General features: G+C 34.5%; 1 protein-coding gene across 4 annotated transcripts in view; it reads right to left on the minus strand.

Moving 5' to 3' along the window:
* Positions 1-16329, minus strand: part of MAP3K19 (mitogen-activated protein kinase kinase kinase 19) — a 62772-nt gene extending 46443 nt beyond the window's left edge. For 2 of the 4 annotated variants that reach the window (XM_074301885.1, XM_074301883.1), the window contains exons 1-6: positions 16065-16329; positions 12638-12689; positions 11342-11519; positions 9860-10051; positions 6352-6506; positions 2348-2463 (exon numbers count right to left, since the gene is read on the minus strand). In XM_074301885.1, coding sequence (XP_074157986.1) covers positions 2348-2463; positions 6352-6506; positions 9860-10051; positions 11342-11515 — 637 coding nt within the window. In that variant the 5' untranslated portion in view covers positions 11516-11519; positions 12638-12689; positions 16065-16329. Of the gene's footprint in view, positions 1-2347; positions 2464-6351; positions 6507-9859; positions 10052-10632; positions 10677-11341; positions 11520-12637; positions 12690-14088; positions 14789-16064 lie in introns of those variants that run through there. The other 2 variants (XM_074301884.1, XM_074301886.1) reach the window with 2 other exon arrangements.
* Positions 16330-17113: the final 784 nt, after the last annotated feature.

Genomic DNA, 17113 nt, shown 5'->3' on the forward strand with positions numbered 1-17113 from the left:
AAAAATGTTTATTGAATTGAAGATATAAAAAACAGTCAGACTATCAAGGGTGTTCTTTTTCTAAAATAATTAGTCTGATGGGGGTAGTTCTTCCTCTTGCTGGACTTTTATTTTGCTCTGAATATAGATAATTTTTTTTCCCTCTCTGTTGCAGTGGCTTGTTTAAAAATATAAAATAAAATCCTCTTCATACAGAAATCTCACAGCAAAACTTTATGCAAGCAAAGGGAATAATAAAAATTATCAATTTAAGCAATCTTCACCTTCACTCCATCAAGCCCAAGGTAAAAACATAGACTTTTACATAAAAACCCATTCCTGTTGTTATGCCACAGTTCCCTTTTAATATCCTAACCCAGTTTCCCTAATTGCCCTATTCTGCCTCAGGTTATAACCATTCCCTCTTAATGTTAGGATAAAGGTCTTATATCTTAGACCTTAAGCTATAGTCATTCCCTCTTAATGTTTTATGGAATAAAGGTCTTTATCCATTTTAGACATCATTAGAATATCAGGAGCCTCTCCAGTACCTCCCTCCATTATGTCATCCTAGGTGCCTGTCTCCATTATGCCATCCCCATCCAGGTACCTCCCCCATTATGTCATTGTTCTTGTTATCCTATAAAAGAATCTTGTGTCTGACATTCCTGGTTTGATTCTTTGACACTATAGTCTCATTCAGCCCTGGGACCAAACCATGGATCCATTTGGTCCCAGTAAATCTCTCCATTTTAAATAAATTATTGAATTGTTCTCTAATCTTTATTTTGCTCAGTTTCTCCAGCATTAAACTGTTAACCTCCCAACTCCCACCATCCATGGTGTGCAGAGAATAAGATCTCTAAAAGAACTTCAAAATGTTTGGTATCAGTAATCTACACAAAGCACTTCAGCAAGAGGAAGGTTATCATAGGAACTTGGAAATGTGGGTCAGAGGAACCTAAATGTAAGGAGATGTTGCTGAAGGATCTAAGAAGTTGGGGCAAAACAAAGAGAGAGACTCATCTTCTCAGATACTGCTAGTCCAGTGTGGTTTGTCCAATTATTTTACACTTTCATAAAGATGGGGAGAGAGAAGGGAGTGAGCAAGGAGGGAAACATCTGTACCAGATTTACAATTGAATTTGAAAAAAAATGCATAAAAACAAAATAATCCTTATGCTACATAAACAGTTTTTTAAAAATGAGAAGGAACTCCACCAAATTCCTTCTAGGAGTTAAATATTATCTCTATCACAAAATCATGGAGGAATAAATCAAAAAGACCCAGACCCAAAACTCAGTCAAAAACTTACAGAGCTGAAAACAAGAAGGCAATGAGTAGATTTTGCCCTGGATTGCATCACTTTGGGAGCACAGAAAGCTAGGTGTTGTTAAGCTGTGAAATCAGTCAAAAAAGAATTCAGGACGACAGACTTTCCCCTCAGAAGGACACAGAACTCGGTCTCAATGTGAAGCCCAAAGTCAAGGAAAGAATGGGGGGAGGGGGGGAAAGAATCCAACCATAATGAGTTTATGGTAACAGGGAAGCTTAAGTCACAAAACAAAGCATCCAAGAAAACTACAGCTTGGACACAAGATTCTTGACGCCTGCTTTCAGGGCTGTCTCACCACACTGCTTCTCTTCCTATCATTCCCCAACATGTAAATGGCCTCCTCCTTCCTCCCTGCCCATCCTCAAAGGCCTAACTCATGTTCCTGGTCATTGATGAAGTCTTCTCAATGACTAACCTGCAGAGAGCTTCCCTTCTTTTTAAGTCAGAATAGTACTATACAGTTTGCTCAGCAATTACGGACTGCCCTGTGGCATTCAAGTCTTGTCTATCACTGCTGGGAGAACACAGAACCTTGGTGCTCTACTTTGGCTTTGTTGCAGCTGCTTTTGCTTTTGCCTAGATCATAAAGAAAATCTCTTCCTCCTTGCAAAACTGACCAAGATATCAGATTCTATTCAAGGCTAGAGGTCAGAGTACGGGCAAAATAAGCTTTCAATGTCTGAACTTCACTAGTCAAGGGATTCAGAGGTAAAGAAATGATAAAGAACAGATACACCAGTTTCCAAAGTGGGGGCAAACTGTGCTCCAAAAGCTGTAAATGCCGTTCTTCATATTATTTATTTATTGTCTCTCCAATGTTATTGCCCTTGAAAATAAGGACCATATCTGTGTTTTTCTGTATTTATCACAGCTCACAACACCTGGCATATAGCAGATATTCAATAAAAATCCATTGGTATTATTCGATGTACTAATTGGTATAATTCGATGTTCATTGGATATGTGACAAAAGTTCATAAAAATTTTAAACAGATTTCTTTTTTTAAATTAACATAAAAGAGAATGCTTACCTGGTCTGGGTAAAGAATTCATCAGTATGTCTAGTAATTGCTGCTTCTTTGAACTTTTTATTTGTGATACATAATGCATTGCTGATTTTCCATTGACATCACAGAGCTTGGGATCTCTAGAGAGAGAAAACCCCCAAAGATTATTCAGTTAATTCTAATGAAAGAAAGTTATTCCAGAGTTATTTTTTACAGGACAATTTCAAATTGCCAAAAATAATCAAGCATTTCAAAATATATTTTTCAGGGTACTAATAGTTTTGAATTATATTTCCTTTGAAAATCATTCCTTTTGGGAAAGGGACCACATGTGCAAAAATGTTTGTGGCAGTCCTCTTTGTAGTGGCCAGACACTGGAAACTGAGTGGATGCCCATCAATTGGAGAATGGTTGGGTAAATTGTGGTATATGAATGTTATGGAGTATTATTGTTCTGTAAGAAACGACCAGCAGGATGAATTCAGAGAGGTCTGGAGAGACTTAACATGAATTGATGCTGAGTGAGATGAGCAAGACCAGGAGATCATTGTACACAGCAACAAGATTATACAACAATCAGTTCTGATGAACGTGGCTCTCTTCAACAATGATATGATTCAAACCAGTTCCAAATGTTCAGTGATGAAGAGAGCCATCTACACCCAGAGAAAGAACTGTGGGAACTGAATATGGTTCACAACATAACATTTTCACTCTTTTTGTTGTTGTTTGCTTGCATTTTATTTTGCTTCTCTCTTTTTTTATTGTTTTGATTTGATTTTTCTTGTGCAGCATAATTGTATAAATATGTATGCATATTTTGGATTTAACATATTTCTAAAATGTTTAACATATATTGGATAACTTGCCATCTAGGGGAGAGCATAAAATAAGGGGGGGAATTGGAACACAGGGTTTTGCAAGGGCTAATGTCTAAGAATTGTACATGCATGTTTTGAAAAATAAAAAGCTTTAGTTAAAAAAAAAAAAGCAAAGAAAATCATTCCTTTTCCAGACTTCCCTCTTTCTGATAAAGACATCTAAATCACTATTGCCTTCTTTCTACAGCATACATCTATTCAATTACTGAGAACTATTAATTATATCTCTGTAATACTTATCTATCTCCTCCTACCATTTCTCTTTCAAGTCCTCAGTAGTCTCCTCTGGAATTAGTAGCCGCCTTTCCATTCTCCTTACCGCAATTCTCTATTTCCTCCTATCAGTCTGACTCATTATTGCCAGATTTATTTTTCTAGTTTACAATTTGATTTCATCATTCCCTTGCTTGAGAAAAAAAATTTCTCAGTTCTTATCAGATACAGCTCAAATTTCTTCTCCTAATATGCAGAGCATTCCCCAGCCTGGGTCTATTCTACTTAGCTAACCTTCTATCACCCTCTTTTCCTCAGGTATTCTGCACACTAGAACTATTTAAAAACATTCTTTAAAAGGAGGGGAGGGGTGCAGCTGGATTGCATAATGGCTACAGCACCAGCCCTGGAGTCAGGAGGACCTGAGTTCAAATCTAGCCTCAGACACTTAACACTTCCTGGCTGTGGGACCCTGGACAAGTCACTGGACCTCAATTACCCCATCACCCTGGCCAGGTTTAAACTTCAGAAGACTTAAATACAATTCTACCTTATATATTCAGATGTATAATTGTAAAATGGGAGTAGTGATACTTATACTGCCACTTTATTCTCTCAAACTATGAATTGATTTTTTAAATTGTTGTTCAGCTGTCTAGAAAAATTGGATAGTATTCTTGTTAGCTGTAAAACTACTGACATTCCAAATGAGCCCTCAGAACAGTCAACTAATCATTCAGTTATTCAATTCAACAAACCTTTTTTTCAAATGTTTTTCAAACATTTTTAAAGTGCATACTACATACGAGGCCCTGTGTTTGACACTGAGCAGGGAGAAAGGGAATCCAAAGAAGGAGAGTCCTTTGCCCTCAAGGAGGAGAGAGCAGATGTGTATACAAACAACTCTAATATAGATTAGTGTAGCTTGGTGGCCCAATGGATTGAGCACTAAGCTTGGAAGCAGGGAGGTCTGGGTTCAAATCCAGCCTCATACACTTCCCAGCTCTGGGGGCTAGTCATTTAACCTCCCTTTACCTTACTTTCCTCATCTATAAAATAAGAATAGCAATAGCATCTTTCTTCCAGTGTTGTTGTGAGGATTGAATGAAATAATATTTGTAAAGTGCTTAGCACAGTGCCTGGCACATAATAAGCCCTATATAAATAGTAGTAAAAGAAAGAGGTCTTAACAAGTTGGGTTCAACTTGAAGGAAGAGGGATCCATGAAGCTGGGGGGATCAGGGAAGGTTAACTGCAAGAGGTGGTACCCGAGTTCTACCTTGAAAGGAGGGAGAGACTTCACAAGGCAGAAATGAAGGGAGGGATGGACATTGAAGCTGATGACTCCATCCCTCCATTTGTGGCATAGAGTCAGACAGATTACTTAATGTACATCCATTAAGCTACTATAGTAGGTTCTAAAAGTAATATCCCTGGCTACAAGGAGCTTGCATCCAACTGGGGAACACAGCACAGAGAGAGGAAAATAAAAGTTAAATTGATTAGAGAGAGAAAGCTAACAAATGGGGAAGATCTGAGAAACCTTCAAGTAGAAAGTAGAAACTGAACTGGGTCTTGAAAAGAAGATCAGAATAGAAGAAGCAGAAATTGGGGGGCATTTTAGGCACTGGGCACTGTATGGATGAGCAGAAGTGGGAGATGGAAAGTCACATGAAAGAACCAGCTAATAACCCAGCTGGGCCTGAATGTAAACAACTGAAAGATGGGAAGAAGGGATGAATTCTGGATCTGTTATTTCATCGAAAAAGATGAATTATATTAAATAGACTTGATTGTGGAGGGTCTCAAATTTTAGAGTAGGAAATTTATATTGTTTTGCTTTGAGACAACAGGAGTTAGAAATAAATTAGCTTAATTTCAAAAAGAAATCTGTGTTTCCAATTGTCTGAGGACAGGAAACCCAGGATAAAGAAAAAAAAAACCTTTCATTTTTGTCTTAGTATCCCCAGAATCCAGAGGTGTGCCTGATACATGATGGGTGCTGAAAATTTGCTTGTTGAATGGACTTAAGAGAGGTTATTTAATATTCTGGTGATTCTCAAAGTTTTATAATTGCAATATCCTATTATTCTTTAGTTTTATGCAGTAATCCTCCTAAAACATATTTTAATTCTTAAATGTAAGGAAATTAAAGTTTGGACAATTCAACAACATCCCTTAAGCTGAAAGTTGCAAAAATTGCAAATCATTTGTATCCCACAATAATAATGAAAAGTGATAGGAATTTCATAGCTAAACCTCAGAGATATGTAATAACTTGCATGCTGGAGAAGGAACATGGTAATAATAAATAATAATAATAATAATAATAATAAGCAATAGCTTTATAGAGTGCTTGAAAGTTTGCAAATGCTTTATAAACATTGTCTCATTTTATCCTCACAACCACCTTAGAAGGTAGTCAGTAAATAAACATTATAAGTAAACATTTATTTATTTACCTGGGAGATTGATGCTATTTTTATCATCCCCAGCTTTACAGCTGTGGAAACTGAGGCACAAAGTGATTAAGTGACTTGCCCAGTAACACACAGACAATATGTATCTGAAGCTAGATTTGAACTAGGATCTTCTTCACAAATCCATTCATTGTACCGTCTCTCTGTCCCTGAAATCCCATTGGATAGGAAATCAGAGCCTAGTTTCAAATCCTATCTCTCTCACTTACTACCTGTGTGATTTTAAGCAAGTAACTCAATTATTGCTAATTTCAGTTTCCTCATCCATAAAATGGAAAGACTAGACAAAATTGAAAGTTCTCTCTACCTCTTAATCTATAATCCCACATTGACATGAAGAAATGGTTTTCTTTATTTAATCTAAACAATTCAATGCTCCTAAATTTCCAAATCATTTTAGTAATTAATCATTCTTTAGCTTCTTTAGCATTTAGTTAGTAACACTCATACTCACGCATTATGCTTGAGAAGTTCTGAAAGAAGTTCAATGGGCCTGTACTCTGTTAATATATCAAGGTTTTCAAAGAGGTCAACATCTCTCACTGCCAGCATCAGAGGAGTCAATCCATGTTGATTTGGGAAATTTATATCCAGGGATTTTTCTGATGCCTTAAGAAAAGAAAAAGCTTTCAATTTTTTCCCCATCATTCTTATTCTCCCTCCTTGTTCATTCATATGCTGACTGCTTTCTTGGATAGATTCTATTTTTTTTTTTATTGACTTCAATATATTTTTCTCTTAACATCTGTCTTCCATTCTTCATGTTTTAAAGGAAATAATGTCTTATCTGATGTTGCAGGCTCTGGTAACCCATCAGGATAATTCAAGTTTCTAAGGGCAGAAACTTTTTTGTTATCATTTTTGTAACTGCAGATATAGCAAAATTTATCTTGGCTATTCTTCAAGCTCCCCTTTAGGAATCTCATCACCCATCACTTAGTTCCATCATCTCCTTTGATTCATTCTTAGATCACACAGCCAACAGTCAAGATATTGAAAGGGGTGGTCTAGGACAAGAAGCAATGAAGCTGAACCAAGCTGTGCATGGAATGAATCTGTGTGCTCAAGGCTCTTCTAACTCTCAAATTCTAGGATATTGTAATACAGTCAAGGATGGGTTTGGGGATGGGATTGGAAGGTTGCAATTAGGAGCTTGAAGAGAGAGGAAACGTTCTGTAAAACAAAAGTTACTCTGAGAAATGATGTAGGTAATAAATGAATAGAGACAAAAAAATTGTCAAAATATTGCCAAAGATCCAATTGAATTGGTGCTCAACAGCTAGGGAATAGGAACAGATGAAACATGTTGGATGCCAACAGGTTTTGAGGATTAACAGGTCAGCAATGATAAAAGTTTAGGGTAATGTGAGTAGGATGAGATTATCAGTAGTAGTGAATTCCTATAACTGCAGACCATGGGGTCAAGTCTAGATAGAACAGAATGAGGAACATTTCCTTTTAAAGAATTGTAGTTTAGGGGCAGCTATGTGGCACAGTGGATAGAGCACTAGCCCTGAATTCAGGAGGACCCAAGTTTAAATCTGATCTCAGACACTTAACACTTCCTAGCTGTGTGACCCTGGGCAAGTCATTTAACCCCAGCCTCAGGGGAAAAAAAAAGAATTGTACTTTACATTAAAGAACTTTCCCTGTGATATATTATTATTATCAATTAAATACTAAAATGCTTTATTGTTAATTCTGCACTTTTAGAAGTAGACACTTTCTAGAACCATTACTAATTTTTGAGATTGAAAAGGCTAGATATTAGGGCTTCAACAATATAACATGTAGCACCCAATCTGTACTTAGCAATGAGTCCATTCAAGTACAAATTCAAATGGAAACATGTTAATTATTTGTCTGGATCAAAGTGAAAGACAATCTGGCTAATTCTGAACTAGAAATTCACTTAGGGACCAAGTTATCTTGCTTGCATATCTATGTTGACTAAAATTACTGAATGGTTCCCAGATCTCCACTTTATTGTAATAGTGAAGATGCAGATGAAACATTTCTGCCTTGGCTTCCCCATGGGGGGGGGGAGAATAAAAATTATATTATCTCAGACAAGTGCTAGGGGAATTAGTTATCTTTTTTCATCCTTTGAGAAAAAGCTACCTTATATAATTGTTTGATATTATTAGTTTGAAGCAATATAAGAGTTGAAAACAGATTTGTTCTGTAGAAGATTCATTCAACATTTATCTGATAGTTAATTATCTCCTACTATGAGTACAGAAATTGGGCTCTATACTAGATGATTTAGATATTCTTCATTGATGAAAACTGTCTGATAAAGCATCCTAGATTTACAAAACAACAAATGTTCACAACAAATACCACTAGAACAAAAATCACCTGGTAGTAATTGCATTTTGAAGTCTGTATTAATTTGTGTGCATATGTGTGTATTTATTAGCTATATATGCAGATATATTCCATATACACACATATATGTATGTATGTATTTGTCTTTTATTGTCTATTATGCTTGTGAAGAGAATATAATTTCTTTGAATGCAATGCCCTTGTTTTTGTCTTTGTATTCCTAAAGTCTTGTACAGGGCCATCTTTAACAAAATAGATACTTTTTTCAAATACATTTTTATTGATGTTTTTTTTTTAACATCAGCATATTTTCCCCCCTATGTCTTCCTCTCTTCCTTCCAGAAAACCATTCCATGGGTTCCCATCAATTGGGAAATGGCTGAACAAGTTATGTCATTATGATGAAATACTATTGTACTATAAAAAAAAATGAGCAGGATACTCAGAAAAACCTGGGATATTTTCCCTGAGCTGATGCAAAATGGAATGTACTATGTACAAAGTATCAGCTGTATTGTAAAATGATCAGCTGTGAATGATTTAGCCATTCTCAGCAAAACAATAATCCAAGACAACTCTGATGGATTTAGAATGAAAAATGCTATTCATACCCAGAGAAAGAACTGAGGGCCTTAATATAAACTGAAGCACACTTTTTAAAATTTTATTTTTCTTGCGTTTCTTTTATTGTTATTGGATGGGCCTATACTTTCTTTTGCAACACAACTATTATGGAAATGTTTTACATTATTACTATATTATGAGGATGTTTTGCATTATCACACACTTGTATAACCTCTATCAAATTGCTTGTCTTCTCAACTATGGTAGATGGAGAGGGAGAAAAGAAGAGAATATGGAACTCAAAAATTAAAAAATATATGTTAAAAACTATTTTTAAATGCAACTGGAGGAAAATATAATATTTTTTCAAAAGCCATCTCATATATCAAATAGTATTTTAAAGTCTACCTACTTTCACATACGGTTTTTATCAAATAACTTATGTAGGTTGCACCTTATAAAAGACTTATATGGTCTATCAAAAGGCCAATACTCAAAGCCTCTCATTTTAGTGGCCTATTAGAGCTTGTATTCTGCTGATATACATTTCAAAAATCCAGAGTAATCTTTTTGCATAATGAAACACTGAAGTAGCACTTTAGTGAAGGCCCATGAAAATGGCCATACAAATATTTGTCCACACCTTCTTCAATCAAAAATAAATATTGTTTTAGGCACCTGCGTTCTGCCTCTCTTCTAGGATAAAGAAGATAATTGCATTTAGTCCAAAGGGATCTAAAAAGCAATTATACAAATGGCAATTATGACAAGGGAACACCTTTGAGCAAGTTGATGTCAGTCCCTAGAGTTCTTCCTCAGAGCAGGCACTTTCCATGTGTCTTGCATGACATCTTCTAGCAACCAGCAAGGGAAAATCGAAATGATCTTCTGTGCTTTTCTATTACTCTATTCCCTTATTTCATTCCACTATCCTGGTTTATTTTCTATTTTTTATTTTTGATATTTTTCTCATGCTATATATTTGGAGTTACTTCGTCTCATTTAAAAAGAGGAATTGCAGTTATCCACAAAAGAAATATATACAAGCAAATTTCACTCTGACTAACCAGCAAGTGCTGAAGTTCCTGTAGGTCACCTTGCCAGGAAGTTTGTAGCAAACGCAAATAAGGAGCACGAGTTCCATTGATGGCCAGGAGAAGTTGTCTTTGGACAGCATTGTTAGCTACGTGGACAGCTGTCTGATTATAGTAGTTGCAGAGTGTTACATCTGCTCCTTTTTCCAAAAGAAATTCAATAACCTGCAACAATTTTAAAAATACAATTATCATCTAATATTTGTTGATTTTCAACAACATATTAAGTAACATACAGAAGACTGAAGAAAAGGGGGAAAATGCATTTTATACAAACCAAGAAAGGTTAGTGATACATTGGCAATAACTAATACCAACTTTTTTAAATGGTCAAAAGAACACAATATGTGATTCATTTAAGGAGTCCTCTTTATATTTTGAGGATTTAATGGTTATAGCAGTGTTTGATATTAATAACAAAGAGAAACCTTTTTGAGGTTTTGTCTTTTGAGAAGTCAAACATAAAGAATAAATGAACTTACAAAATTTGTTTGTATTTAACTTACAATATTAAATAAAATGAAATGATCAGATTTTAGGATCACAGGATGATGGGTATGAAACCACTCCTAAGTAAAATTGTTGAATAAGTTAAATTTCTCTTTCTTAGTCCTTTTGTTCAATTGACTCTCCTCAATTCCTCTCCTTCTTTCACAGAATAGCTAAGTGGTGTAGTGGATAGAGTACAAAACTTGAAATCAGGAAGATTCATCTTTCTAAGTTTAAATCTAGCCTCACAAACTTACTAGTTGGGCAAGTCACTTAACCCAGCTGGCCTTAGTTTCCTCATCTGTAAAAGAAAAAGTGGAGAAAGGAAATAGCAAACTACTCCAATATCTTTACCAAGAAAACCCCAAATGAAATCACCATTTTGAACTTTTCTTTTTTCAGATCACCCACTCACCTCCTATTTTTTATCTCTTTATCTCAGAGCCTCAGTATGCTTAAATTTTTTTTTCTATTCATTCCCACCAAAACCTATTCTGAGGGAAGTGTCTTACATATTCATTCATAGTAGATGGATAAAGTATGTTTAACCTCTCTATGGAATATGAGAAATGTATCTTTAATTATAGTATTTTAAGGATGCTAAGATGAAGGAAATATCTTTTATATTGGTGACTGATGATACAACTGATTTTTGAGAATAGTACCAACCAAGACATTTTTAAGTATTCCCACCCCACTTTCCCCACCCCTAGATGATCCTGCGTGTCCATCCCAGAAGATTAAAAATTAAAACATCTCACTCCTTGAATTTTGTAGGTCATAGGAATAACAAGGGACACTCCAGTGATCAGCTGTGCTAAGCTTCTTCCCCTCTGCCTCTTCCAAGCATTGAGCCCACCTTCTCTAAGGGAGCTGAACAGAATTCTCATGATTATCCCATTCACACTAATAAAAGATTCTTCTTCCTATATATGTAACAAAAATATGAAAATTTCAATTTTTTACCTCTATTAAATTTCTTTCTGCTGCAGTAATGAGAGCAGTATTCCCAGTTGTGGGGTGCTGAAAGTCTAAGTTTCCAAGAATGGAATGAACTTTAGAAATATGGCTGCTGATGAGTTCCACGTCACCTCTTGAAACACCCTCCAGGAAATCATGAATCAGTTTATTTTTATTCATCTTTCTAGTGTCATAAATTATCAGAAGAAAAAGACTTAAGTATATCACAATATAGGTAATCACAATAACATATAAGCAAAGATTGCATCATTTTCTGCTTCTACTTTCACTTTTGAAAACCTTGTTTCCCCAACCTTGAGTTCATTGGTATGAGAAGAGCCATGTGAGAAAATCCCTATATCTTATTTTGGCAACCATACCACAAGGCTTAGCTCTAGAGCACTGACTAGGGAAGTAAGAAATTAAGAGACTTGCCCAATGTCACACTTGTAAGTGTCAGAGTTAGGACTTGAACCTGTGGTTTTGTCACTCCACAGCTGACTCTCTGTCCTCTATGTCATGTTCCCTTTCTGTTTAAAGATCTATTTATTAGAAATTATATTTATGAATTTGCCATTTATGAGGATCCATATGCACAAATTTATAGTAGCTCTTTTCATGGAAGCAAACCACTAGAAACTAAGGGGGCACCCACCTATGGAGAAATTGCTATCAAAACTACAATATATGAATGTAATGGAACACGATGTCAAAAACTATAAAACTGAACAATTGCAGAGCAAACTGAAAAAGACTTTTGTGAGCTGATTCAGAGTGAAGTGAGTGGAATCAGGAGAATTACAACACAACCTTATCATTATACAAAAATAAACAAACAGAACTTTGAAAGATTTGAGAATTCTGACCAGCTCAATGACAAATCACAATTGTGTAGGACCAAACATGAAGGCTAAAACCACCTCCTAACAACCACCTCCTAACAGAAAGGGAATGAACTAAAATAAAGAATAAAATAAACAGTTTTGATCATGGCAAAAAGAGAATTCGCTTCATTTGATCATGAATATTTGTTATGAAAATTTTCTTTTTCATTTTTTTTTGTTCCACTGGAAGGGAACAGAATGAGAGGAGAAAAAATAGATATTCATTAACTGAAAAAATTTTTTCAAATTAACTCACAATCTTTTCACCCTAAATTATCAATTCCTCCCCTACAAAGTAGTTCCTCTAATTTAAAAATGACCCATTTCTCTAGACATTTGCTTTTCTAAAAAAAAAAAAAAAAAGCCATACATTTTGGTCAAAATGTTTAAATGAAATGTATTTAACTCATTCACTCACACAATTGTTCAATGAGGCTTCTTTGAGCACCATCTGGGTACACAGTGAAGATCTAGATGGTAAAAAGGATACAGAAGAAATGAGAGACAATTCTTGCTTCCTAAAAGCTTATAAATCCATTTGGGAAGATTTCATGCACACATGAAACAGTTAAGTAGCAGTGAAAGGTAGTATATGATTAAGTGATATAATGATTTAGAGAAGCAATAAATACTAAGGGAGTTCACATACAAGGGAAGTCGATATAAGTTGGAGAACTTGTGTAAAGTGTCATGAAAGAAGTAGAACTTGAACAGAATCTTGATGAATAGAGTTTGGACTGATTGGCTCCCAAGGGCAAAGAAAGAAAAATATCACAAGCAAAGCATTTTTGAAGGTAGGGGAGAATAGTTTAGAGTGGCATAAAATAGGCTAGATGACAAGTAAAAGGACCAGATTGAGGAAACTCCTGTATAACAGGATGGAGAATCTAGTTTTTATTGTGAAAACAAAGAGAGCGCCATTGGAGTCTTTTACATGGAGGAAATAGATGTTTTTTTTTTTAAATAGTATTTTTTAATCAATAGTTTTTATGTACCAGATATATGCATGGGTAATTTTACAACATTGACAATTGCCAAACCTAATTTTTCCCCTCCTTCCCCCCCAGATGGCAGGTTGCCCAATACATGTTAAATATAAATATAAATATAAATATAAAGTATAAATTAAATATAGTATTTTATTTTTTCCAATTTATGCATGAAGACAATTTTTAACATTAATTTAAAAAATTTGTTTGAACTCCAAATTTTTCTCCCCCCTCCCTAAAGTGATAAGCAATTTGATATGTATATGTGCAATTATACATAACATATTGTCATACTAGTCATGCTATGAAAGAAGAAACAGACCAAAAGGAAAATATAAACACACACACACACACACACACACACACACACACACACACACAATGAAAATAATATGCTTCAATCTATATTCAGACTCCATTAGTTCTAGAGAAATAGGTATTTGGGGATGAACTACATTAACCTGGAAGCAATTTATAGAATGCTTCACAGGAGAAAGACATTAGAGACTAGAAATATGGTTAAGTAATATTTGAGTTGCCTAAGTTTGAGGTAATTTGGACTCAGACAAAAAGATGGTCAAAAGAAAAGGGAAAAGGTATTGAAATGAAAAATATGTTTAAAAAAATCAATAATATTTGTGACTGAATACATTAGGAAGGAGAGCTAAAGATAACTCCAACATCTTCAGCCCAGGTGAGTGGCAGAATAATGGTATTAGTAATAGAAATTGAGGGAGAGCCATCATTGTATTATTTTCATTATGTAGAAGGTGAAACAAACATTGTAAGTAACAGAACTGACACAAAAAACAAGTTTCTACTCTGTCTGCCAAAGAAATGTAATCAAGCTTAATAGAGTATTATCCCCAATAATACTTACAATTCAATTTGCTTTCCAATCAATTGATTGTCAGGACCATTTTCTGTTCCCTTTTACCTTTTTCTTTCATTACAACAAAGAATGATCTGTAACTCTATAGATTTTGTATTTCTTGAATTTCTAAATAAATATATTTTAAAATATCAATCATTCCCTTCAAGTTTTCTCCTACTTATATTCAAAGTAATGCAATGTTTTAGATGAACTAAATTAAACACTTCTAATGTAATGCAATCCAGAATGGGAACATTTATGAAGTATGTCAGACTGCTTTCTTCTGCTTCGAAAAGAAGCAGAAATTTGGTTGATTGCTGTCACTTAATCATAATCATCATAATCATTAACATTTACTGAGCACCCAGTGAGTGCATGAATCTGCAGTGGGGATTGAGGGAATAAATGAGACTTGATTCTGGCCCTGGGGAATTTTCCCATCTAATGTATATCCTTGTCATCATATTCTGGCAATTGCTTTGTATCTTGAATTTATGCACTTGTTTTTGGAAATGCTAGTATTGAAAAGAGGAAATTACTTTCTGAAACAAAAGATAATTAAGGCCTTTGGTGACTCTTCTTGTCCTTTCAAAAAAAGCTGACATTCAAATATTCCAAGAAGAGGTATAAATAAGACACCTGACATTTATATTATCCATTTAAGAATGAAACAGGATAAAGAACTTTTGAAATAATTGTTTTTTCCCAAGAGCTACATTTCATTTGTCTCTCTCTTGCCCATAGATGAGATGACTCAGACACATCAAGGATTTGTGGTGATTTAGTTCTTTACAATGTGACATTCACAGGAAGTTTTTTAAGTGGCATATGGCATCTTCAGCCTAAAATCAAAATTAGATTTTTAAATTGAACCATAATCCTTCAATTTTGTTCAAAACATTTACTCTTAAAGCTACCCAAACCAAATACTTATTATAGGGGAGAATATTTTTATGCGCCTGTTCCCTCCCATGTAATCTGTGATTTAGCCATTCAAGAATGACTAGAGCAGCAAAAAGAAGGTAAGCTAAAAGGTAGCAGTGTGTCTATATGTAATTTCTCTTTCAGTTAAAACAAAATGACAGTAAAGTTGCTTCTGGAACTTTTACCTAGATTTTCTCTCTAAGTTGCTTCATAAGAGAGCATATGCTCAGTTTTCCTTTTAGAATCTGGATTACTCAAAGATTTTAAACAGTCCCTTCTCATTCCATGGGTGATTTTAAGTTTGTCCATATCTACTAAAGTCTATTCTTTAATGAAAGTGTTTTAAGTATATGCTTAGTGTGCTTACTTGTTGAATCCAGCATTTGTAAAACAAGATCTTTTGTTTGAGGAAGGGAAGAATGTTTTCTTTGAGTACTTGATAAAAACCTTCATTTGATAAAAGTCTGAAATCCATATTAATGTAATGGGGTTTCCATTTTTTAATATTCACAATATATCTATAAATAAAGGAAGTACTTATTAATTGTACAGCCATGAGAATGGGTTTAATTTTAAAGGTTTATGAGAAGTGAGATTATGATATATTCTTATCACCAATAGCTTGTCACCAGAAAAATAAAAAATTATGTGCAAATGTATATCTATTTATATGTTATTTATTATATCATTACATCATAATCTCCTTACTGGTTAACAATTAATCCTAGAGTTTGGAGGATGTTTTTATGGAAGGTTGTAATGAACTGTCACACTATATTTAAAAGTCAAGAGAAAACTTATCATAAATGAGTGAAATGAAAAAAAAAATTCTTAAATGTGCTAAATGACTACTATTATTGTGCTAAATAAGGGCAAGGGCTACAAAAAAAGCAAAATAGTCCTTGCTTTTAAGGTATTAGTTGAACATAAAATAGACACAGCTAAATCCAAAGCATAAGCTGATGTTTTCACCTCAGTGATAAGCATCACTTTGAAATCAGTAAGTTGCTGTAGCTCATTCTCTGAAACTGGACAAAATACTAAAAAATATGTCTTACCTATGGCTTGTTTGAGCAACAGAGTTTACATACAGTTGGAGAGACACCAAATCAAAGGTAGCCTGTCATCATCTTACTTCTTTGTTGCACTGATTGACTGAATAGTGGTCCATCCACACTTTAGCAGGTGATCCTTGAAAAAAATGCCTTTGACTTGGATGTTATTTTTTAATCTTCTTCAAGGTCGCATAATTTAAAGTAGTTTTTTTTTTAAACTAAAGTAGGCTCCTCATACATAAAACCCTTCACTTAAGCTACAATGAGACTGGTTAGTTTACGGAATGTCACCTAGGTAACCAGCCACTGTGCATTTAGCTTGGAGAATTGAAAGCCAGACAGACTAATCCAGGAAGGAAAATAGGCAAGGCTTCTTAGCAACTGGTAGCCATTTCAAAATTTCCTACTTAAATGACTAGAAAAGGATGAAGCATTTTAAGGGACATATGACATCTTCAGTCTAAAATCCAAATAAGGTTTTTAAATTGAAACATAATCCTTCTTCCTGTTCAAAATAATTATTCCCAAAGCCACTCAACAAAACCTGTTTCTGGATAGGTAATTGTTATAATAACAATTATTACTTTATTTTTACTTTGATGTTTTTCTCCAGGAAATACACCTTTGAAATACAGACCCTGACATGTAAGCACCTTTTCAAAATTTAATTCAGGTGATAATTACAATGTGATTGCTGACTTCACTTAGATTTGAGTTTGTATAACCAGGGCCATGCTTGAAATAGCACCAGTAAACAGCAAACTCAAGTAAGAGATTTAAAATTAAAAACAAAAAACAAAAACTTTGCTCAGGAAAGCTTGTTACATCTCACAGGAAAAAATCCAAATTACTAAGTGTTTTGGTCTGCTGTGAATTACTCAGGTCAGTAGGATTTCAAATGATGATTTAGAAAAACATTTTCAGGATATAAAACAAAATGTTCCATGACATTTTGTAATTGATGATTTGTCACTATTATTTCATCTTGGAAAGGCTCAGGGATTTTTTTCACCAAAGCCTATGACCTTAAGAACTCTACTTTTTTTTGCTCT

Source organism: Sminthopsis crassicaudata, chromosome 3, assembly GCF_048593235.1.
Source record: "Sminthopsis crassicaudata isolate SCR6 chromosome 3, ASM4859323v1, whole genome shotgun sequence".
NCBI classification, from domain to species: Eukaryota; Metazoa; Chordata; class Mammalia; order Dasyuromorphia; family Dasyuridae; genus Sminthopsis; species Sminthopsis crassicaudata.